The sequence below is a fragment of the Pyrus communis genome, chromosome 8, assembly GCF_963583255.1.
Source record: "Pyrus communis chromosome 8, drPyrComm1.1, whole genome shotgun sequence".
Classification (NCBI taxonomy): Eukaryota; Viridiplantae; Streptophyta; class Magnoliopsida; order Rosales; family Rosaceae; genus Pyrus; species Pyrus communis.
This window is the reverse complement of record NC_084810.1, coordinates 11749015-11774830: the sequence shown is the minus strand read 5'-3', so window position 1 is coordinate 11774830 and position 25816 is coordinate 11749015. Positions and strand designations below refer to the sequence as shown.

The following is a 25816-nucleotide window of genomic DNA, read 5'->3' as shown; positions in this document are numbered from 1 at the left end:
AATTTTTTATTTATTTTTTTCATATTTTCTAATATTGCTCCAACCCATGTCCTATGATGAAATAGTGTTATCTACAGTGTGTTTAGGATAAGCTTTGCTTTTAATATTCCTGTACTTGAAAATAAAAAGTGGAGTATTGCAAGATACTCTTAATGGGAAGTCACCTATCTTGAGTGAGGAATAGGGCCGTTCCTGTGAGAATTTTTTGAAAGGTTTAATTCTATAAAAGCACTCATGAAAAACCGAGAATTGTTCAAGGCTAAAATGAACACAACTGAGCAACCACGGGATGTCTGAAAGGGTATTGTGTGATTACTATTGTCTTGGTTTATACAAATGGCGGAGCAGTTCAAGACATCGCATGCATTGATTAGTCAAGTAATCTGATAGTAATTCACTACGGAAGGTTCAAAGCCAAAACCTACCTATCCCAATGTAGTACTTTTCCTACTGAATTCTCTCTCTAGTGTCTGCATTGTCGTTTGCATAGTGTTGAGTCAATTTCCATTCATGTGGGGAATTGTTGGAAAATGTAATATTATTTTTATTAAATTAAATTAAATAATTTAATGGAAATTAGAAGTGATGCCTTTTGGTAGAAATATGCTTCTATCCTAATGAAGAGTTATAACTTTTGATTCTTCATGAATGGTTACATGCTTTCCAAAGAGGTATCTCAAATTCTATAAATAGGGAAGCCCCCTATAAATATAAATAAACTTTTCATTGTTTTACATAATCAAACATAGAGTGCACCAAATATTAGAGTCTCATTGAGTCCATACGAGAGGGTTTTCAACACAATCGTAGTTCATGAAGCCTTGTGATTTGGAGTGCTACTATTACAAGTATGTAGTTGTTGTATTTTGGGAGACAAGCGCTAATCAATTATGAGCATTGTAATGGGGCGTAAATTTGTCTTAAGGACAGAGTGTCTAACACTTGCCTTGACAGTATTTCCATGTTTTTCTAATGCATTATGTTGTGTTCATTTAACATTGGTTACTCATGTGTATGCATTACTTTGATTTATAATTGCATAACTTATTTCTTAATTTTCAATGTGATTTAATATAACAATTAGGCCTTATTTTTCTAATATTTTTGCTCACCATCATAAACTATGATCTATGTTCACCATACACTTAATTATTTGTCACATGTCCTTTCATTTAACCTTGGTTAAATTTTTATTTTTCTTTTCAGAATTGAAAGAGTAACATTTAGTGTGAAAGTTAACTAGAGTAGGTGAAAAGACACCTGTACCTATGGTTAGCATACACCATAGCTACTGTTGTGAGCAAAAATGCTCTCAGAAGACAAATAAGAAAAGTATGTAGCATTCGTCTTGAATTAAAGTGAACCATACCTTAGAGCATCTCCACCAGCGTGGAATTGCCTCCCCACCCAAATTTTTTTGCTCTAGCAGTGAACAAACGGGAGGGCGATTGGTTGGCTGCTGCCCCTTTAGCAACCTCTTGGGCTTGCGCCCTTGTGCTACAAGAACCACCATAATTTGTGGCCCCACCTATGTGCACCCCCAAAAGCCAAAATAAGCCGTCCACTTCCTCATCTTTCATTGGACTTGCCACTTGGCAGCTACAACAAGAGCCCCCCATGTGCAATGCAATTCTAAATAACTTGGAATGTTTCACAACCATTGGATTTCCAACGATCCTTTGTTCCGAACCGTTGGATTTCCAACATTAAAAAAAGTTGAACATTATAGATTGTTGCCATATGTCATGATCTAGAACAAACGGATTGGATAAACAAAAGTATGATAAACCAACGGATTGGATAAATTTGAAGGTAAAAAAAAAAAAAAAAATTAAACACATTTAACAAACTTACAAATAGAATATTTTATATAAGAAAACAAAAACAAACTTACTAAGTACACATTTACAAAGCATAAAGCATAAAATAATATATTTATGAATAATAATTGTCTTTACTATTTCTTTTTCCAAACTGGTAGGTTTGCACAAAAATAATTATTGTTTAGAGTAAATAATAAGAGTAATTTTAGGCTTTTTTTTATTAGCACCCCACATAATATTAAATACATCCCACATTAAAATTTAATTTAAATGACTTATGGACCTTACTACGCAATGACAATTTCGACTTTATAAGTTTAAAAAAAAAAAAATCTAAATACATCTCAAATTACTTTTAACGTTGTTGACCCTAAGAATTACAAAAACCTACGCGGCGCGTAGGCCGAGCAACTAATAAGCTAACTAAGTCATTCGGTTGAATGCGGGGCGTGCCAACTCGTCAGCCAAGATCGGCCGAGGAGTAAAATTTGTTGATGTTGCGTTGAGCGCGTTGCTGACTTCTTTACCTTGCGATTATGATCGAGGAAGGAACACTCTCGGTCTTCAGGTTCTAGAGCCTGAAGACAAGGTTGCTAGTTCTGCGAAGTTCACAAATCGTTGGTGCCTGATTCGGCCACCGTGATTATATTCGTAAGAGTATAAGGACATCGAATTGACACCAGACTATACAGACACAAATATTCAAAGGTGATGTATGTCTTGATTGTGAATGTGGTTCGGCCATCAGAATGCCGAACTCTGAAACTCACTTGTGAGTATCCAATCATAAAATCACTCGGCGTCTAGTACGCTGAATGTCATAGCTAGTACCACCTTACTTCGCCAAAAAGGCTAATAAGATGACCTTTGCCAACAAGGATTCGAAAACCCTTCTGGGCCGAGACTTGGATAGGTAACTAGTCGCCCTCGACGCAGTGCTGTTTATCCAAACTGAAGGTGCTCCTCGATCGGCTGATTCTACGGCAACAGTGCTGTTTATCCAAACTGAAGGTGTTCGCCGGTTGCCTCCACAGTGCTGTTTATCCAAACTGAATGTGTCTCGGCGAGAAAAAGAAAATAAAAATCTCAAGCTGTTTGAGAGGTTTTGCACAGGGCAATTGTGTGTTGAATTCAAGGTCCTCAATTGTTACATGATTTATTGTATTTATAGCACCAACTCCTTCTTGAGATCGAATTAAACTCATATCTGGATTGGGAGTTGATAGGAGCATATTCATGCGACTTAATTAGCTTGTTCTCGTGCATTTATGTTGTGTTTACTTAGCTATTTTAGTGTTTAAGGCTACTTTTGTGTATTTTCAGATTATAAGGCCAAAGTGTGCAAGAAGATGCAAATTGGAGTATTTTGGAGTGAAAGAGGAATGAATGAGTTGAAGATTTGAAGAAACGACGAATTCCTACTCCAACGATGAATTCTTACCAAAACGAGGAATCCTACTCAAACAAGGTTTCCTATTTGAAGTAGGAAAGTTAACCCTAAGTTCCCGTTTTGGTAACCTTTCCTAAACTTAAACGTCCGTATTTTCTAGCTACTTTGAAGGCCTTGTAAGCACTTTAGGACATAAAACCAAGGCCCTAGCCCAATTACACAACCTTGCCGTGCCTTAACCCTTCTTCCCTTTCCTTGCCGTGCAAGGGGGGGCATTTTTGTCTAATGTTATGTAATTAAACCCTATTTCCCTCTCCTAACCTAACCCTAGCCGCACCCTTTAATCTTTCCCTCTTTAATTTCTGATTTTATTTCCTAAATTCTAGAAGCCTTTGAATTTACTTTCGTTAATAAAAATAAGCTAGGAACCAAACATATTTAAAACTCTAGGTTTTACATACTTAGCTGCACCTTTCCATATCCTCCCCTTTAATCCGTAGCTTTCCATTTTATTTTCATTTTTATAATAAAACAAAACAGCCACAAAAATCCCATTAGCCTTACAAGGCCGTGGCCCCCCCCATTTATCAAAGTTAACCCTAATTTCTACCACCTAAGCCGTCACTCCCCAAAAGCCACCATCCCATTCTTCTAAGCCGTGGCCCCCCCCCCCCATCAATTTTGCACCCTAATTATCCACCAAACAGCGGCAGCACCATCCCATTTTTCCTTAACCTTGCCGCAGCTTTCCCATTCATTCCAGCTTTCCCCCATCTTGCCGCAGCCTTCCTCCACCTTCCTACACCACCCCATAACCTTGCCGCACCACCCAACCTCCTTAAATCCATCCCCAACCCAAAATAACATCCAAATCATCCATTTAACCTCACTGCCGCATCAAGGAGAAGAGGAAAGAGGACTTAGACGTGCAGAAATTCAAGTGGATTCGTTGGGCGTTCTAGGTGTAATCCATCCTTTGTTCTTTATGTTTAAATTCAATTTTATTTTTCTTGTTGTGAACATGAGAGGCTAAACCCCTATTTAGCTAGGGGGTGATTCGAAACCATGTTTATGCTTGCAATATGATTTGATTACTTTTGGTTGGAATTTCATGAATGGTGAAGTCAATTTGTTTAACTGCTTGATCGATAACTTATTTATGTATGTTTATTGAGAGTGCACGCTTAATTTTCATGCATGAATATGACGCTAGAATATAAGTGAGTTTCACCTAATAGTTATGAATTTATATTCACAAGTAGTGGAGGTTGCTTATAAACAATCGCGTTAAATGAATTCTTGGCACTAGTTTCATGCTCATCATAGTAACGAATGCCTCGTCAACACTTATAGTTTTCATGATGCTTAATGATCTTTGATTGTATCTTTATTGTGCTTTTCACGTAAAGGACTTTTGGAGAATGTTTTGAATTGCGTTGCGCTAACCCATCCAATTCATTAACTTAAGGAAAACTTGACGGTTATTTTAAGCGGACCTAATTAACCCGGGGTCTTGAGTTTCATAATTTATCGAAAGACCAACTGACAATCAAATTGTATGCAAGTGTGACATGTGTGGAGAAGAACCTTCTAGCTAGCATTCATCCATATTTTCATCACATTCATATTTATATTCTGCCTTTAAATTACAATCTGTGTATTTAGTTTAATCTCGTCCAAAACCAATCCCCCTTTACCTTAGTGTCTAATTTAGTTAGAAAGTGTCTTAGTTTGTGTTTATAAGTGTTTTGTATTCTTTGAGTCTTTTGATTTGTTTTAGTATTTTATTGTTTAGTTTTACATTCTTTGAGTCTAGTTTAGTGTTTTTAACGTTTGTTTTACGTTTTTGAGTCAGTTTCCAAGTGATTTAGTAATCCCTCCTAATCCCCGGTCTAGAACGATCCCTACTTGCATCTTTACTACAATTGTCACAAGAGGGTTTTAATTTGTGTGCTTACTTAGTTTGCATCAGGAGTTCTTGTTTCGTTCCAACTTTGCTTCGAACAACCCTACTCTTATTAGGACTTTAAACTCACCCCCCTTTCGGGGCTTTATTCATTGTTGGTCGAGAATCCTAATTGCACCAGGACTTCTTCGACCCTCTTTGCTTATCTGAACTACTCCTTGTGATAGGACTCGACCATCCTTGCTGAATGACCCGGAATCACTAGGCAGCCTATAATACTTTTGACACGGCTTTGGGCCGAGCACAGACAAATACTCAGCCCAACGATATTATTTTGGGCCTAAACATTGCCCCCTTGCTTCTGAGGTTGTCGACTCCCAACCTTTGGTCGGATCTCAACCTTGAAGAAGCGAAAGCATCTTTTGTCTTTAGACTTAATTGTTCTCGATAACCACTACCATGCGCATTTATGGAATATGATTGCACGATCCTCGTTACTCCCGACGTACTACCACGTGTCGATTCTCTGATAGACCTAACAACTCTCAATCATGGCCTTCGAAAACGTGCGTCTGTCGAAACGTCTTCTTTCTCATTAATGCATTAAAACCGTCGCCGCACACAATTTTGCGTCCCAAATCCCTGAAAACCTCGATCCTACCCTTGACGATTCCCGAGATATTCGAAATGATTGGCCATTTCCCGATTGATTTTCCCTTAAATTCAAAAATTTCCTAATACCAATCGTCTGATCTTCCTTTTGAAATGCCTATAAATACCTGACTTTCTTTCATTTGCATCCCACGCCTCTAGAAACTTTGAAACCTCATTTCGCCATTCTTGCTTTCTCAACCCAGAAGATCTCAAGCTTATCTCTCACAAACCCCTTTTAAACCCACACGAACCTTTGAATCCTCTCCAACGGCTTCCTTCATCTCAAAGTTGTCCGACGAGTACAGCAAATGCAAATGTTTCATTGACCGGAGCGCTATGAAAACGCTACGCTTCGAGAGCGACCTGAGCACCACTCATCAAATTCTAGGGCCACTTTTTAAAGATGTAGTGCTATCGTGCATCACCAATCTTCTCAAGGAACAGTGCCTAACACCCTTGTTGCAAGGGTTTAACTGGTCGAAATGGTGCTTGGCGCGGCCCCAAGAAGTTTGGCCTTCGACCACTGCAGCCTGGGCAACCTGGGTCGAACGAATGGAAACATTCTTTGGCAAAAAATGGGAAGCTATTGGCGTTTACGACGCCATCAAGCTCTCGACCATGGAGATCACCATGGATAAGGAGCTGCTCATGGCGGCCCTGAGTTTATGGTGTTCGGCCACCAACACCATGATCATTCCTTTCGGCCCTCTCGGCCCCACCGTCCTTGATATTTCAGCTATCATCGGGACTTCCCCATTTGGTTTCCCGATAGATACTGCCCTATCCGGGTTCTTGTCGAACCTTGACCTGAAAGCGCTGTTCGACGAACGGGCTGTTGAGACACTCAGCCGAGGAGATCGAGAGCTTTCGAAAGAAGAAGTTCAGAAGCTACATAAGAACTTCTTCAACTACAACACCCTTATCCTTCACTTCGCTGGCCGAGGCAATGAGAGTTCTAAGAAGAGAGAACATAAAGCCTTCCTATTCTACTAGAACAACAAATTCATCTGTTGTACCTGGTCGAACAAGTGTTTGGTCGAGAATATGCCGGTGGCTCAAGCCCTGGCTAGCGGTCACTTCTTGGTGCTCAGTCCGGCCATCCTCACCAATCTCTTCCGTTGTTTGGCCGAAACAACCATCAACAAAATCGACCCGTACCAGAACAGACCTCTCTGGGTATTCCAAATTTAGCTGTAGGTTTATTTCTCCACTCTTCGGCTCGAAGTCCCTATTTTCCAACTTACCACAGCACTTGGTCCTCAACTGGCCTCTTGACCGGCGCCTCCTCACCGGGCCGACGAAGTCCTTAAACACTTCTTCGACCTGGATGTCCTTTATAACGATGAGTTCTTAGTCTGTCGGCGTCAGGAATACCCCGCCTTAATCAAGCTTCTGAAGACGGCATGGGATGAGACCGAAGATGCCGATCTTCGTTAACACTGAGGTTCGTTCGTATTAACACGCGACCTTTCCCTCAGTTGCGACGCCCGCTGAGCCAGTTGGGAGGTCTATCATCCCCATTTCGTCGCTCGGTAGCTCGGCTACCTCCAGGGTTGCCCAGTACCCCTGCTCGCTTCTCGCTTCCTCCTAAGTCGAGGATGTCTTTCTGGTTCCTCCAAGACGGAGTGTAAATCGACAGAACAAGGGTTTTAGGACAAGTGTAAAAAATTTCAGCTTCGACCGACCAATCCTGAATCTCTAGGTACTGACACCTTTGGTGACTGGTGGGAAGAGTACACCAGCGACTTCTTTGGCGTCTCGGCCGTAGACGTGGTCACCATGACCGACCCAACCAAACTCCTGCAGCCCAATCCAAAGAAACGACCCAAGGTATATTGTCGGTTCTCCCTTTGTACTTCACCTACTTGTGCAATGTTACTGACTCAACTCTGCTATCTCAGGTGGTCGAGTATTGAAACGAGTGGATGTGGTCGCTGTGGCAGTGGCCAAGAAAAATTTGGTCCCCTTCTCGATGAAAACCACAACTATCGGTCGCATTCGGCCGACTAAGCGGCCCTATCGGGACGCCGAGATGGAAGATGACGTTCTCAACCTTTGAAATGCATCAAGAAATTAGCGAAAAAGGGGGAACAGAAGATTCACGTCATCTCCAGCCAGTCCACGGGAGCGACCGCTCCTATCACCTCTCATCCCGTCCTGGTTGTCCAGGCTTTGGTGGACCAACTACCATTGCCCTCTCATCACCGGGCCGTATCAATAACTAGGGTTATGACCGAACCGACCGCTGCTCCAACTGTGGTTTCAGAGCCGGTTATTGTGCCTATCTTGGAGGAGACGGCTGCACCCGTCGAGGCCTCCCCCATCCAGCGGCCGACGGTCATTCTGGAAGAGGTATGATTCCATTGTTAATGACCTTCATTTATCCGATTTTCCAATCGTGAAAGCTTTTTATTTCAGGATGATGAGAGCGACGAGGATGACGAGATCTCGCTGGAGCATTGCCCTCGACCAGCCAACCTTTCTCCCATTAATCCTCCCTCTGTGGTCGAGGCAGTCGTCCAACCGGATCTTCCTATGGTTGATTGTGGGAAGAGACCCCTGGTCGAGCCTTAGGCGACGGTCGAAACGCCGTTCCATCCACAGGATGAAGACCTCAACATTCCTCCACAAGAAGTTACCTCGGCCTTTGTAAAGCTTACTCTTCTCTCTTTATTAATTTTATCATGACTCATCTGAACTCAGAAAAAATTTTAAATGTCTGGTGCCCGAACATTCATTTCACCGATAATTTTATGCGCCGAAAGGTGTTGTCTATATTTCCTGGCCAACGCAGTGGCCATCAAATTTAGATAACATCCATCGGCTGCATGAATTGAGAAGCAGTCCTAGGCATTGGGCTCGGCCATTAAGTTTTCTAGGTTCGAGCAATGAACCAGAGGGCATGGCTGAAGTCTCATCCCGGCAGGTTTAAAACCATATTCCCTTTGTTATGCATTCCATATAACTTTCCTTCTGCTGATATTTTCCCTTCCTGTGCAGCCCTCATGGGAGGTCGAGCTTGACGCCTTGATTGCAACTACTTCGGGGCGGTTGGCTCTTCATCGTCCGCAACAAAAACTTCCGCGTCAACAACGGAACCAAATGCCTTAATCAAGCTGTAGGAATTGCTGTCTTTCGACGTTGCAAATACTTGAGTGCCAAGGCCTCGACTCCGTAAAGGTATATCTAAACGATCTTACGGTTGATGGTCAGCTAAGTAACGAAGCCATTACTCGAGCTTCTTCTGCTCTGGAACGAACTCGAGAGTATTTTGGTATTTTCGAGAGAGCTCTCCTGACGGAAGATGACTTGAAAGCCGTGATGGTCATTCAAGAAGCTTTGTGTCCACGGGTCGATACGCTGAAGTCGAAAAAAGATATGTTGGTCGACCTTAACCGTCAAATTGCGGAATTTCAGAAACGTAGGTCGGCAGTTGCTTCTGAGCTAGCAAAAGACTTCAAGTCGGGCGGCAAATCTTGCCTGACCGAATATGACGCTAATGTGCGGCATGTCGAGCAGCTGAAGGTGGATAAGAGGAATCGGCAGGTCGAGGTTACGATGGGTGAAGTGAGGTGGTTATAATTGAAGGCTGTTCTCAAAACTCTCATTCCCTCTTCACCTTAAGGGTATCCAGCTATAAATAGTTCGATCATATGTACTTGTATACTCGTTTTTCCAGCTTGTTAATGAAGCAGACTATTCTTGCATTTCCCATGTGACCGGATAATACTTCTTTAAGAACTTCCCATTGATTGGTAATTTATGAATTAGCCCGATTCGGTCTCTAAGATGATATGCCCCCTTGCCAAGAATGATGCGTGAATTATACACACACAAATTAAACCCTCTTTTTGACAATTGTAGTATAAGTATAAGTAGGGATCGTTCTGGACCGGGGATTAGGAGGGATTGTTAATCACTTGGATTTGACTTAAAAACGTAAAAACACAATATAAAACTCTATACTAGACTCAAAGAATGCAAAACTAAACTTTAAAACACTAAAACAAACCAAAAGACTCAAACATCACCCAAAACACTCAAAACTGCCTTAAAAACACTTTCTGGGCAGTTTTGAGCACTTTGGTGAATTTGGACGAAATTATGTAATAAATTGAATCAAAACACTTAGAAACATAAACTAAGACACTTTCTAACTAAATTGGACAATAAAGTAAAGGGGGATTGAGTTTTGACGAAATTAAACTAAATGAACAAATTGTAATTAAAGCAGAATGTAAATATGAATATGATGAAAGTATGGATGAATGCTAGCTAAGGGGTTCATCTCCACACATGTTACACTTGCATAATAAAATGATTTCCAATTGCATTTCAATAAACCATGACTTCTCAACGCTCCAAGTTAATTAGGTCCGCTTAAATTAACTTTCAGATTTCCCTAGATTCATTGGATTGAATGGAATACGCATTACAACCAAATTATTCCTAATCAAAGTCCCTAACTATGGAATACGCATGATAGAGACATTCAACAAAGATCATTAAGTTCAACGGAAATCATAAACATCGACGAGGCATTCGTTACTATGGAATACGCATGAAACTTATGCCAAGAATTCATTTAACGCGATTGTTTATAAGCAACCTCCACTACTTGTGAATATAAGTTCGTAACTATTAGGTGAAACTCACTTATATTCTAGCGTCATATTCATGCATGAAAATTAAGCGCGCATTCTCAATAAACATACATAAATAAGTTATCAATCAAACGGTTAAACAAATTGAATCCACAACTTATGAAACGCAATTAGAAGTAATCAAATCAAAATGCAAGCATAAACATATATTTCGAATTCCCCCCTAGCCAAGGGGGGTTTAGTTGAATTTAAACATTGGAATCAAAGAAACACCTAAACATTCCAACAACTCAAACTTGAATTGTATGAACGTTTAGGCCCTCTTCTCTTCCATTCCTCATTCGTACAAAACAAAGAGTATTGAAATTAAACATTGAAATCAAAGAAACACCTAAACATTCCAACAACTCAAACTTGAATTGTATGAACGTTTAGGCCCTCTTATCTTCCTCTTCGTTGTAGCACAAGGTCTAAGGATAGTTTGATGGTGTGAATGGTTTGGGGAGTGGTTGGAGTGGCTGCAATGGAGGAGAAAAGTGTTTTGGTGGCTGCTGCAAGGGTGTGGAGAGGTTTTGACGAATTTCTGGAATATGGAAGAGTGAATGAGGTGTGAATGAGTGTGAATGAATGTTGTGTGAAGTGTGTATGGTTTTTATAGGGAGATGAATGGATGGGAGAGGGAACATGACAGCTAGGTTAAGTGAATGCATGTGCAAAACAGCTAGGATGGTTGAAATTGTAAGGGGAATGCATGTGCAATGTTGGAAATCTGATGGGAGAAAGGTGGATGCATGTGTTGGTTGATTTAAAGAATGTGAGGGAATGATGAAAGGGGAAACATGACAGCTAGGATGAATGCATGTGGAGTGCATGTGCAATGTTTTAAAGGATGGAATGCATGTGAATATGCTAGAAATCTGATGGGAATGAATGATTAAATGTGAATGGCTGATTAGAATCTAGGGTGCATGTGGGTTAGAAATGCATGTGGGTGAATGTTTGAATGATTAAAGGGGAAACATGACAGCTAGGTTGGTTGGTGGCTGCCATGGAGGTGTGGAATGATGGAATTGCACAAGGGGAATGCATGTGCACGGTTTTGGTGTGGAGAAATGATTATGGATGCATGTGTTGAATGATTTCTTCGTGAGGGATGTGGAGTGGCTGGAATGATGAAAGAATAAAGGGTGCATGTGGGTTAATTAATTAAAGGGAGTGCATGTGCAATGTTGTTGTTGGTGCAATGATGGAGGAACAAGTGCATGTGGCTGAAATGTGGAAGGTGTGTGGCTACTTCAAGTAGGAATCCTTGTGACATCAACTCTTCAATTTCGTCCATTCCTTTTGCTCCAAGTATAAGTTATCCCTTCCAATTCCAATTTTGCTCCAAAATGCTCCAAAATGCATCTTTTTGCTTCCTTAGCCACATGAACCTAAAAACACACGAAAATGGCTTAAACGCCAAAAAAAACTATGAATTAACAATATAAATGCACGAAAACAAGCTAAGTAAGTCGCCTAAATATGCTCCTATCAAATTCCCCCACACTTAGCTTTTGCTAGTCCTCAAGCAAAACAAAACAAAAGAAACCAAAAACAAAACAAAACGAACAAAACACAACCTACACCTTCCAACAATCTTCTCAGGGATTTCCAATGCACATGACATGTTAAAAATCATTATTCCCACAGATTTTGGTTATCTTTACACTTAAGTACATACTTAATCATAGTCACCACATACTAATTCACAATTAAGCATTTAAAACTATATTTTGAATGTAGTAACATGCCTTAGAGAATTTGCTCAATTCCTTACAAGATATGCACTCAATTTTCACTCAGATTTTCTGACTACACACCCTAAACTAGTTATATGTGAGAAGATTGATGTAAACATAAAAACGAACACTCACATATATGTATTTCAAAGGAAGCAATTTCTGGAGTTAATAAGCATGTTTAGATATGATCTCATGAATGGAATGCTACTACTTAGATGCGAGAACCAGTGACACCATAAGCTCATATCAATTCGAAACTCCACATTTTGAAACACATAACACTCAAGATAGAAGTCAAAGGGTTGTAACGGGGCTAGGGTATTGGCTACCAATGAAAGGTGAAGGATAAACAAACATTCTTAAAGCAATAGTGAGCAAAGTATTGAATTAGGCACTTAGAATTCCCTTAAGAATGCAGAAGTCAACTTTGAACACCCAAGGGAAAGTCACACAAAACTTAGGGCCATATTCAACTTTTTGGACCCTTTCTTCAACCATCAACGCTCGTGAGTTCATTCTTACTTATTTTCACTCCTTTTTTTTTCTTTTCTTTTCTTCTTCTTTTTCTTTTGAATCTCAAAACATACATATAAACGTAAGAACAAACTTTTACTCCCCCACACTCATTTTCTTGCATAATGTAACTCAAAAGGAATTCATTTAAGTCATGCTCACTATACTTTAAGAACAAGGGTATAGGAAAGTCCTACTCTAGGCTAGGTAAGGGGTGATGTGGGTTAACAAAGAATAAAGGCTAAACGAGGCTCAACGGGGTTAAAACTTACAACAAATACGAAATATGGGAAGTAAGGCTATTTGGTTATGGTGGCAACTACACAACTTCATCTTGATATATGTTATGCAATTCAATGTCATGCTTTGAATGAAACGGATATAAGTTCTAGCATTTAGTTCTATCATGATACAATTGCATTCTAAGTAGCAACCAAGCAAGGAATAATGAGATCATGCAACAACTTTAGAAAACAAAGAATCACAGAAAATAACTCTCCAAAGAAGGTAATGGCTCGAGTCTCACAGGGTTGTAGCGTTTGTTTGAGTTCCTTCCTTCAAGCATGTTACAAAAACGAATTTTTTCTTTTATGATTGCATGTGAAGTCATACATTATAACCATAACCAAGCATATACCAAGAGTAAATCAAACTTTTCTCTATGTTTATAACTCTTTTTAACAGTCATGCAATTACAAACCAAATCCTTATCATTGTGTTGGAAGGTACCCTAAGACACAAACACACAAAAACGACTCAAAACACTCTTTTTAGGCTTTTTAAAACATGTTTTTCAAATTTTTATGTGATTTTCGGAGTTATAAAAACAAAACATACTAAAACACTCTAAAACAACTTAAAAACACCTTAAAACAGCAAGGAACAACATTTGAAGTTATGGGTGATAAAATCCCACGAATTTGCATCAAATATACTTAGTTACCCCCCCCCCCCCCCCACACTTAAATCAAACATTGTCCTCAATGTTTTAAGCATAGATTCACACAAAACATAAGTAAACACACAAAAAGCACTTAAACATACTAAACATGGCAGAATGTAATTAACAAAGAGAAGAGTTTAGGGACGCAAATCTGGTTATGGAGTGTAAATTCCCTCTTCTCCTTGGTGATTGCATTGAGGCTTTGATCTTTGTGATTCCACAGGCTTACTCTTGAACTAGTTTCCGCCCATCGTTGATTTTCCTTTGTGCTACTCTTGAACTGGGCAGCAGGATTCTTTTGGTATCCCCCGAAGGTCTGAGCTTACTCCTTTGGTCTGTTTCTTTGTTCAATCTTTCCAATTCGTATTGAAAAGGGTTGGAGGATAACTCAGCCTAAGTTTGTCTCCACATGCTTCAATGTATCATTTTCACTTACCTTACTCGCTCCCCTTTGCAGAAGTGGTCCCTTCTCTGGAAGTGTATCAACCGTTGAAGATGACTACTCGAGAGCAACGCTAGGTAAGCAATCAGGAATAGATTCTAGGCAGTTGGCTCCAGATCGGAGGACTGACTCCAAGTGCCGGCTGATTGCTTCTTTTACTTTGCCATGCGAGTAAGAACAAGGACAAAGAAAAAGACAGGGAAAGAGCATGATATGAGATACTTTTGCTTTTGACCTTGATGATATGAGATACCTTTGCTTTTGAAGAAGCGGTGAATGAATCAGCACATGTATTTGTTGTGCTGTTTCCTCCTGGGTCATCTGTACTCCAGGCATCTGGTATCATCTTTGGGGAAGAAGAAAAAAATGAGTATTTCGAAAGGCTTTGCTGGGAGTGCGCCCTCAGAGGTGAGGAAGAGTTGGGCATTTTCTTCAGATTTGCCTTGCCATAAAAGATGAAGGTCGACATATATAGAGATAATATCAAGTGGTGGTACTGTTCTTTTACCCTCGTCGACAAACATTTTGATCCCGCAAATCCTGCTTTTTGAAATAGTGGCGCCTCTTCGATCTTTGAAGACGCCTCTTCGATTTCTGAGCAGGCGCCCCTTCGCTTTCTGAACGACACGTAGTAGTGCGGATGCGGCTCCTTTTGACAAAGCTGCAAGCATTTTCTGAAAAGCAGAGAAAGCGTCGCCGAACTTTGCGCTTGTCGGCTAAAGATGTGTAGTTGCGATGATGGCATCCACGTGTTTTCTGAAAAGAAGAAATCTTTTGACAAAGTTGAACACGTCACATAGCTTGGCTATATTCGATTTTCTTCCAAGTCTTCTAATTCTTGTCACATAGCTTGGCTATATTCGACACTAAACAGACTACTCTGCTCGATTACTCGTAATGAGTTTATACTTAGCTCGACTGGTAACATAGAGTCGTGTCCGTAAGTTAACGCGTAAGGAGTTATTCCGGTGCCGGACCGAGGTGAAGTTCGGTATGCCCATAATGCTTCGTTTAACTTTAAATGCCACATCCCAGGCTTCTCTCTTACCGTTTTTCAAGAACGCCGATTAATACCTTATTGCTTGCTTCGGCTTACCCGTTCGCTTGTGGGTAATACGGCGTAGACTGCTCAAGTTAGATATTCAGATTTGCCGTGTATCCCCTAAACCTGTTGGCTATGAAGATTGTGCCATTGTCAGTTATGATCGTTTCTGGCACGCTGAACCTAGTCACAATATTTTCCTCTACAAAATCGCAAACTCTTTTGGCTGTTAATTCAGCGTATAATTTTGCCTCAACCCACTTAGTGAAGTAATCGGTTGCTACTATTATCCACGCGTGTTTTGCCACTCCCGACGTTGGTGTGATTTTGCCGATTACGTTCATTGTTCATCCCCTGAACGGCCATGGTTTAGTAACCGAGTGGAGTAATTCGGCTGGGGCTCTCTGCACTGGTCCCTGAATCTGGCACGATATGCATCCCCGTGCGTATTCGATGCAATCCTTTAATATATTTGGCCAGAAGTAACCGTGTCGTCGGAGCAACCAGCGTATTTTGCATCCTGATTGGTGAGCTCCACAAATTCCTTCATGTACCTCGGCCATGGCTTGGATAACCTTCTGTGGGCTGAGGCACAATAATAGTAACATATCCTCACCATTTCGGTACAATTCATTTTGGTATGACACGTAATTCGTGGCGTGGACTCTCGTTCTTCGGTCGTGTTTCCCGTTGGGGTTATCGAGATATCGTAGAATCGTCTGGTAGTGTCTCGACAGCACATACTTCTACGGGGTCTCCCCGTTCTAGTAATGATGGTAACGACATCACCCTCGTGCGTATCACGTGATTACACTGGAGAATTTGCTGATTGACCAAGGCTGGGTACGATCGCAGGACTGTGGGTGTTACCCGGCTTAGCTTGCCCCCCGTGAGTTGTGTTCCAGAGGCGATTTGGGCAAGTTCGTCGGCGTTAGTGTTCCGAATACGAGAAATGTGCTCAAATATGATCCGTTTAAACGACTCGGCCAAATAGGTGGCGACCATGTGATAGGGCGCCAAAGTACAACTCATGCAACGGAAAATGCCGTTGAGTTGGTTAATCACCAGTTCAGAATCACCTAAGACGAGAACACGGGTTGCTCTTAAATCGTGTAGGACGTGAAAGCCGATGATAAGAGCTTCATACTCGGCTTGATTAATCGTACAATTGAAATCTAACTTGAGAGAAAAATACCAGCAGTAGTAGTCGAGCGATTGAATGACAATACTAACACTAGCCGAGGTCGAGGTACTGGAACCATCAAAATGCATCGTCCAGTGGCTGTCGGGTGTTGTGATTAAGCCGATGTCGACGTCGCTGCCCCTAAAGCCATAAGGAGAAGGGTGTTGGGCCAAAAAATCGGCTAGAGCTTGGCCTTTAACGGTCTTCTAGGGTACGTACTGCAAACTGAATTCTGATAAAGCCATTGTCCATTTCCCAATTTGGCCTTTGACGATAGGCCGAGTGAGCATGTAACGAATAACATCTGTTTGGGCAATGACCTGCGTGACGGATGGGAGCATGTAGTGCTGAAATTTTGATGCGGCAAAAAACAGAGCTAAGCAAAGTTTTTCGACGGGTGAATAATTGAGCTCCGACGAATTCAGATTACGGCTGAGGTAAAAGATAGTTTGTTCAAGCCCGACATCGTTATCTTGCGCGAGAAGACAACCTATGGATTCAGCGGCTGCCAAAATGTATAGTTTGAGAGGTTTACCGTGACAAGGTGGAACTAGTACCGGTGGCGTGGAAAGGAACACCTTGGTTTGCGTAAAAGCCATTTGGTGTTCTTCGCGCCATTCAAACTTGTCGAAGTCCTTAAGTTTAAGGAACGTAGAGAATGCTTTCATTTTGCTTGCCGAATTGGCGATGAAATGGTGGAGAAAATTTATCTTCCCGAGCAATGACTGGAGTTGTTTCTTGGTTGTCAGGGGTGGAGCGCTAATGATTGCGCGAACTTTATTCTCGTCGACTTCAATGCCGTGATGGTGCACCAAGAACCCTAAAAAGTTACCGGCCGATACTTCGAATGCGTATTTGGCCGGGTTCATTTTGAGATTATGTTGGCGCATGTGGAGGAATGCTTGCCGAAGATCATGCAGGTGTGTTCGGCGACTTTTTGATTTCACTACCACATCATCGATATAAACTTCTACGACCATACCGATCAAGTCGTGGAATATCGTATTCATGGCTCACTGATATGTGGCACCGGCGTTCTTGAGGCCGAAGGGCATGACAACCCATTCGTAGGTACCGAGTGCCCCCGGGCAATGGAAGACGGTCTTGTGGACGTCAGCCTCAACGATAAAAATCTGGTTATAACCGGTATGGCTGTCCATGAAGGACAACACTTCATGATTGGCTATGGCATCAATTAGTAAATCCGAGATTGGTATTGTGTACTCATCCTTGGGAGTGGCCAAATTTAAGTTACGGAAATCGATGCAAATGCGGAGGGCTCCACTTTTCTTTAACACGAGGACGATATTGGCCAACCATTCGACGTACCGGGCAATCCGAATAAACCCGGCTTTCAGAAGCCGAACTAATTTGTGCTTTATGCCGAGTTATACTTTGGTTGAGAACCGTCGTGGGGATTGTCGGAAAGGCTTACACCTTTATTTAATGCGTAATTCATGCTTGACGAGGTTTTGGTCAAGGTTTGGCATCTCATGATAACTCCACGCGAAACAATCTTTAAATTCGTGGAGCAACTTGCAAAACCCGTTCTTCATAGAAGGTGGTAATAACGCACTGATAAATAGTGGTCGAAGCTCATCAGCTGTGCCAACATTGATTGCTTCCAATAGGTCCTTTACCTGGGGCAGATTGTTTTCCAGTTCGGCCAGTGCGGCCTGAACTTTGTTGAAAGATAGAACGGGGCCGTTATCTGCTTCGGCTAGAAATTCGATTAAGTTTATGCCGGAATTTGGTTGCTTGGCAATGGCGTACCAATGGGCCAGCAGACATTCCATGGTCAACGAAACCGTGGCTCGACGCCTTTCTTGTTTGGTGGCATCAATCATCGACATTGGTAATTAGATCTGCCAAGCCGAGTCTCGTCGAATCCTGTTATACAGTCTCGGCGCTTACCTTGATAACTTTTTGTATCGAAATTCTGGTCGGCCATCCATCTTCGTTAAAACCCTGAAGGGTGATATAGCCGACATGATCGTCGTAATAGCGAGCCTGAATCATGTTGGTCTCAAATGACTGATTATTAACTGGGTGCATTATGACCGATTTGCTGTCCCAAAAGATGAGAACTTGGTATAGTGAGGAAGGAATGCAACTGGTTTGGTGGATCCAATCGCGGCCGAGCAATGCATTATAGTCAAACTTTGAGTCAATTATAAAGAATGTCGTCATGTGGTGACGACCGGCAATGTTGACTACTAACGGGAGCACTCCTTTGGTTTGAGACTTGTTGCCGATGAAGCTGCTCATCATTATCCCTGATGGGATAAGCTCGTCATTGGAACGGCGTAATGCCTTCATAACGGAAATCGGCATAATGTTGACTGTGGCTCCGCAATCGACAAACACGTTAGAAATAGGATATCCTTGAATATGAGCCGTGAAGTATAACGACTTTAGATGTTGGAGATTAACCCAGGGGGAAGAGGGAAACAATTTAGCCAAGGCTGCCTTAAGGTTTTCGCTTTTATTGACTTCTCCATCGTCGTTAGTAGCGATGAAATCCACTTGTGTTGCTTCTTCGGCAACGACATCCCTATCCAAGAAATTCAACTGATGGGTGCTTGGTTAAAACTCAGTTGGTAGGACATGGACCATACTGATCTCCATATGCTCGAGGACCGAAGAGTCCATTGGGTCTTGGTCGTTGTCTTCCAGACTAGTAGATGTAGCATCGGTCGTTGGAACGTTTTCAATTGAACTATTTAGAGCTTCAATATGGACCTGTTTCTGAGGCGTATGGACTGAATCTATCCTATCCTGCTTATCTTCCTCGAGCGCGTTTACTACCGAAGATTTATTTCATTTTTGTAGTACGTTACGGGCACGTTCTTCGTAGGCGATGCGGGCGTTCCTTGTGTCCAAGTATGCGTCTAAACGCGCCACTAGATTTTCCTCATCAGCCGTAAGGCCGAAAAGAGATACGGTCGAGAAAACCTCGAAATTGTATCGCAAATGCTGAAGGTCGTCGAGTAAAAAGGGTAATTCGACGGTGTCGATATCTGTGTAAGGGTCGACCTCAAAGCCGAGGACCTGAGCCTCACGTATGTGCTGGAACCTAGCTTTCATTGCTGGATCGGAATTTTTTGGATAATTTGCTCGGCATCAGGGCAAGTTAGTGCTAGGTTGAGGGCTTCCTGATATGCCTTGGGTAGTTCGTATGAGTCATTGGCGGAATATTTCTTATGAAATTCCCGCATGTACTTCAGGGGATTCACTGAGGAATAGAAGGTGCAGATTATGCCGTATTTTGACTAACGGTTTAGGTAGCGGTAGCGGAGACAGTTTTTTTTCGACCCTTTATCTAAAATGCTCTAGACGAGCTCTTGTCTCCCCAGGCCGAAGAAGGAGCTTGATGCGTTTCTCGGACTCTTCAATGGTGGTTTCAAAGTTGTGAGCAGCTGCCTTTTTCCCTCAAAGTAATTCGGTCATAATAGTCGGGGTCGGCTGATCGTCGCCGCTTCCTACTGCCTCTTTTGGCTGTTACCGGGTAGCCGAGTTGGCCTGCGGTTCTTGTCGTCCAACCATGCAATCTATCCGCTGGCAACAACATTTTTAAGACTTAGATAACGCCGTATATAGGCCAGTTGGAGAATTGTAACTGTACCACTGTTGGACTCGTGGCCTGGGCGGTTTGAAGGTTTTTCGATCAACTGACGAACTCGAACTGCTGGAGTTGCGCGAGTAATAATCTTCATTATAAAATGGTGCCTCAAAGTCAAGACGCCGTCTGACTGGGGCTGGGCTTTTTGCTTGTACCTGTGGGCCGAGTCTCTCAAACATTTGGTGTCGTGGACCGGCGCCAAGTTCCTTTGGCGGTTTTGTAGCGGTCGTGGATGGTGAGCCTGAAGTTGGTGTCGAAGATTCCCTCTTTTTAGGTTCAACTCGTGTTTTACAGTGGTCGCATAAAACCATTGATTCATGAGTTTCTTCGGAACTAGAACCTGTCATGGGTTCATCGATGGTCGGCCCTAAGGGCTTTATAGGTGGTGCATTTGAAAATAAATCAATCTTCAATCTTGGTTGACCATTCTACTTACGGACATGCTGCACCGGACGTATTCGGCCTTCCCTTTTCCCTTGTTTTTAAGGAGATGAGCATCCACCATACCAATTGTTGTCGAGGGGAAGGGATTGACGTCGACCGCTATCTGTTTCTCCGGGAATTTTAGCTTACCCTTCTCGATCCAATTTTGAATCGCGTCTCGGAACACAACGCAATTATTGGTAGCATGCTTGTTTGAATTATGATACTTGCAATATGTTTTGCCCTTTAATTCTTCGGCCTTAGGGATGTTGTGTCTTGGCCGAAGTTTGATGATCTTTGCTAACAACAACTGGTTGAAAATTGCATCGGCTTTGGTGATATCGAAGGTGTAAACTTTCAATGTTTTACTCATCTCCTTGGTGGCCGAGCGGGTCTTGGCGTCTTTGGGACTAACTTGAGCTAACGCCTTGCAAACGTAAGGTTTATCTATCACTATTTGAGCCGCGTCCACACTGGCATACTGGGAGTCCTCGCTTTTGGCCAATGCGTAGCTAATCGTGGGATTTTTATATAATGTTCCCTGGGATGGTGACTTTGATATTTTTTTCCTCTCGGAGCAAATAATCATACTACTCCACGTGTTGAGCAAGTTCGTACACATCTCGAATATTTGCCCTCAGAAACTTCTTTTTGTATTCCATGTCCAAATCGTTTAGGGCGATTCTAACGAATTCAACTTTAGGAAGAGGTACTCGGCACTAATTCCTGGCTGACTCGAACCTTGTTAGGTATTCCATTGGGGATTCGTCGGACGCTTGAGCCATCCTAACCAATGATGAAACGGACATTTCCATCCCTGGTCGATATAATTGTTCATGGAATTTCTAGACCAATTCCTCCCAACTCTGGACAGAGTTTGGTGGGAGATTAATGTACCAAGCGAAAGCTAACCCTGTCAGTGAGAAGTTGAACAACCGTAGTTTATGGAAGTCACTATTGACGCATCCATATTGCGCCGTGAATCGAGCCACATGTTCTAACGAGGACAAGGACGACTCTTCGGCGAACAGACTGAAATCAAGGCTCTTGAAGCCTCTAGGGTATTCGAACCTTTCTTCATAAGCTGGGTACGGGTGGATGAACTTTAGGAACTTCGACCCTTTTTTTAGGGCCGAGTCGATCATTCTTTAGACCTCGGTCATATTGACGGACGCTGTTTCTTCTTCTTGGTTCGATCCGTTAGATCTATTACCTGATCCACCTCTTTTCTCTAAGTCAATTGGTTGTAGTTGAGCGGACCCTTTCTCGGCTTGTACTGGAATATTTGTAAAAGAAGGCTGCCGAGGTTGGCCAATATGGCCATCTTCGAAGGCTTTACTGACTAATAGTTCAAGCATCATGGTCTGTGTGTCACTGTTGCTTCGTATTGCGTCTAGCAAATCATTCATTTTTTGGCCAATCGTCTGCTCGACCTGTTGATATTGTTCATCGAGTTGTCTTCGAAGAAATAACCTAGTTGGCGGATCTGAACCCTCCCCACCATCTTCGTCGTATCTTCCACTATTCTTTCAACAAAAATGCCTGCCGTTTGGTTGGGAACTTCTGGGTTGCAAGGCTGTCCGTCGAGACAGATTTCATTATCATAGCGTGTCACACTTGTAGCCTCGGGCGGCGTAACAATGATCTGATTTTTTGCTTGAGGCAAATCCTGCCCAATGCCTTGCACTGGTAAGTCAGTTGTTGACTTTCCCATGATTGTTTTCTTTTTTACGGACCGTGTCTCAATGGTCATGAACTTCGAAGGTCTAGCACAAAGTCCCACCGGGCGTGCCAAAATGTTGACCCTAAAAATTACAAAAACCTACGCGGCGCGCAGGCCGAGCAACTAATAAGCTAACTAAGTCATTCGGTTGAATGCGGGGTGTGCCAACTCGTCGGCCAAGCTCGGCTGAGGAGTAAAATTTGTTGATGTTGGGTTAAGTGCATTGCTCACTTCTTTACCTTGCGATTGCGACCAAGGAAGGAACACTTTCAATCTTCGGGTTCTTGAGCTTGAAGATAAGGCTGCTAGTTCTGCGAAGTTCACAAATTGTTGGGGCCCGATTCGGCCACTATGATTATATTCGTAAGAGTATAAGCATGTCGAATCGACACCAGACTATATGGACACAAATATTCAAAGGTGATGTATGTCTTGATGGTGAATGTGGTTCGGCCGTTAGAATGCCGAACTCTGAAACTCACTTGTGAGTATTCAATCATAAAATCACTCAGCGTCCAGTACGCCGAATGTCGTAGCTAGTAACATCTTACTTCGCCGAGAAGGCTAATAAGATGACCTCTGCCAACAAGGATTCGAAAACCCTTCTCGGCCGAGACTTGGATAGGTAACCAGTCGGCCTCGACGCAGTGCTGTTTATCCAAACTGAAAGTGCTCCTCGATCGGCTAATTCTACGGTAACAGTGCTGTTTATCCAAACTGAAGGTGTTCGCCGGTTGCCTCCACAGTGCTGTTTATCCAAACTGAATGTGTGTCGACGAGAAAAAGAAAATAAAAATCTCAAGTTGTTTGAGAAGTTTTGCGCAGGGCAATTGTGTGTTGAATTCAAGGTCCTTAATTGTTGTATGATTTCTTGTATTTATAGCACCAACTCCTTTTTGAGATCAAATTAAACTCCTATCTGGATTGGGAGTTCTTGTTTCGTTCCAACTTTGCTTCGAAAAATCCTACTCCTATTAGGACTTTGAACTCACCCCTTTTCGGGGCTTTATTCATTGTTGGTCGAGAATCCTAATTGCATCAGGACTTCCTTGACCCTCTTTGCTTATCTGAACTACTCCTTGTGATAGGACTCAACCATCCCTGCTGAATGACCCGGAATCACCAGGCAGCCTATAGTACTTTTGACACGGCTTTGGGCCGAGCATAGACAAATACTCAGCCCAACGATATTATTTTGGGCCCAAACAAACGTATTATTTAGTTTATTCAATTCTCAAAACACTATCACCTCCATTGTAGGACAAAATCATAACCAATGAAACTACAAATACGTTGATTGAAATACAAGATCAATGTTTCAGAAGCTTCACATGAAGTAAGACTTCATATTTCATTATTTTAGTGACTTCAACGACATCAATATTTATTTAAGCCTACTTTTGCTTCCCAAAATACCTCTGTTATTAAAGCTATAAGTGGTAGTTTTCTGTTCCCTTCTCTTGTCGCCATTTTATGATGCTCCACCTCCTCGGTGGATCACCATTACTTGACTTTGAAGTGGTCTTCCTTGGCTCTGAGATGACCATTATTTTAAGACCACAACAATGAAAATATGTCTAAACCGCACTTTGGAAATATATGGAATTGCAATAGGTACTAACTACTAACTAATTGAAATGGTCTTCCTTGGCTCTGAGATGGTCATCTCAGTTGCTCAGAGAGGGTTTTGAGCTTGTCAATAGGTACCAACTACTAACTAATCAATGTTGCATAATTTAGTTGGTGTAGGATTGCTCGAAGAACTCAAAGAAAATGTGCATACCGTATGTAGAAAATGTTTATTTGGCGTGTTTTAAGATAATTTTTAATTGAAAAAGCAATTGTAAAGTGCATTAGTATATGAAGGTGTATCCAACAACATGTAAGGTGTTAATATAATAAGCCGAATTTCATCGCCCTTCCTCTTTAATTGCTATTGCCCTGTACCAAGCGTTAGAGATGCTCTTAGGCCATCTCCAATCGATGGTTGGCTAGATGGCTCGTTTTAGCTCTCTGGCCCTCCAAGATTCTCCAAGATATTAATATTTTAATGAACAGTACAAGACCATATTTACTTCCGTCTCCAACCGAGGGCTAAAGGGTCAGAGGGCTCGTTCTAGCCTACCACAAAAAATCGTCTCCAACCGAGGACCATAGGGCCAAAAATAATTTATTTTTTAAAAACTACAACTTAAATGTTGTTAAATGTTTTTTAACAAATATGAAAAACTAGAATTTTTTTAATAATCTGTTATATGTTGTTAAAAACTACAAATTTTGTAAAATAAAAGTTATAGGAAAAAAATAGAATTTAAAAAAAAATAAATAGAAGTTATAGGGAAAATTTTGTAAATAAAAAATAATAATAAAACTGTAAAAAAAAAAAATTCAAATCAATCCTGTAAGTTAAAATCGACAGGAATACATGCATATTGGAACCGACAGTAATACAAATCTAAATAATATGCATGTATTCCTGTCAGTTTTAATCGACATGATTGGTTTGAATTTTGGCCTGCCATGCAGCCAGCCCTCCAGCCCTCTCTGATTCTGTGGGGCCTTCTCAGATTCCATAGTCCTCTGCCCTAACCCCTAGTTGAAGATGGTTTTCGGACTATTTTCGATTTTCTGACCATCTGAACTCTTCGGTTGGAGATAGCCTTATATTGAAATCATCTGTTCACACCCTTGACTCATTCGGCAGGGTGAAAAAAAAAAAAAGAAACAGAAAAAGAAAAAGAAAAAGTGGAATTGAGTCCCATCTCCCTCTCATGAGTCATTAGTCGTTTCCGGCGTTTCATTTTATTCTAGGGTTTGTTTCTTCACTCTCGGGCTCTACAAATCCCCAAAATCTATGGCCGAGATCATGAACATGCCCGTCGACTCCTTAGACCGTCGTTCTGATCGCAAAGACAAGTCCTCCGAAGATCCCCAATCCCCGCCGCAAGAAGCACCAGCTCCGCCTCCGCCTGCCGCACCCTCGCGAAGGCGCGACAGGGACGAAAGGGACAGAGGCAGAGACGATAGGGACCTCGACCGCCCTCCCAGTCGCCGCCCCGATTACTACGATCGAAATCGCTCCCCTCCGCCTCCTGCTATTCGAGAGAGGGATAGAGATAGAGAGAGGGACTATAAGCGCCGGGGCAGCCTCAGTCCTCCACCCCCTTTTAGGGACCGCAGGCACTCTCCGCCACGGAGGTCTCCTCCACCTCCGTTCAAGCGGTCTAGGAGGGAAGATGGAGGGTATGATGGCAGGAGAGGGAGTCCCAGAGGAGGGTTTGGACCTGGGGATAGGAGGTGAGTGAGTTTTGTTGGTTTTTCTTGAGTTTTACTACTGGTTGCAGATGATTTTGTGCTTTTATTTTCTGATTGTGTTCTGAGAGAATACGAGGGAATAAGTTAGTGGGTGGAGAAGTTGAAGCATTGCATTTTGACCTCGTCGCGAATTTGAACATGGAGGGAGATTTGAGGATGTAAACCAAATTTTGTCCCCAATTATTTCTATTTGTAAGACCCATAATTGCATTTGATGACTGCATCATACAAAAATGTTACAGGAACATAGTTTTTGGCAATGAACCTTGGGTTGAGTACATGGCCTCTTGATAATCTTTGCTGAAAAATAAAGCGGTTGAATACATGATCCTTGTGGGTTCTTTGTAAAATTCAGATCTAAATTTTTTGTTTGGTGGATATCCGGCCTTCGTAGTTTGAAATGTTTGCCAGGCTTGTAATTGCAGAGATTTATCTTATTCATATGGCCA

At 42.0% G+C, this 25816-nt stretch overlaps 1 protein-coding gene across 1 annotated transcript; it reads left to right on the top strand.

The window, feature by feature from the left end:
• The first annotated feature begins 24906 nt into the window (after positions 1-24906).
• LOC137742961 (serrate RNA effector molecule) lies at positions 24907-25353 on the top strand. Its single transcript, XM_068482891.1, has one exon. It carries the CDS (start codon positions 24907-24909, stop codon positions 25351-25353), a length of 447 nt encoding a protein of 148 aa, XP_068338992.1.
• The last annotated feature ends 463 nt before the right edge of the window (positions 25354-25816 follow it).

What these genes read in the sequence shown, in the direction of transcription:
- LOC137742961 (XM_068482891.1), top strand. Translation starts at nt 24,907, where the DNA reads ATGGCCGAGATCATGAACATGCCCGTCGACTCCTTAGACCGTCGTTCT.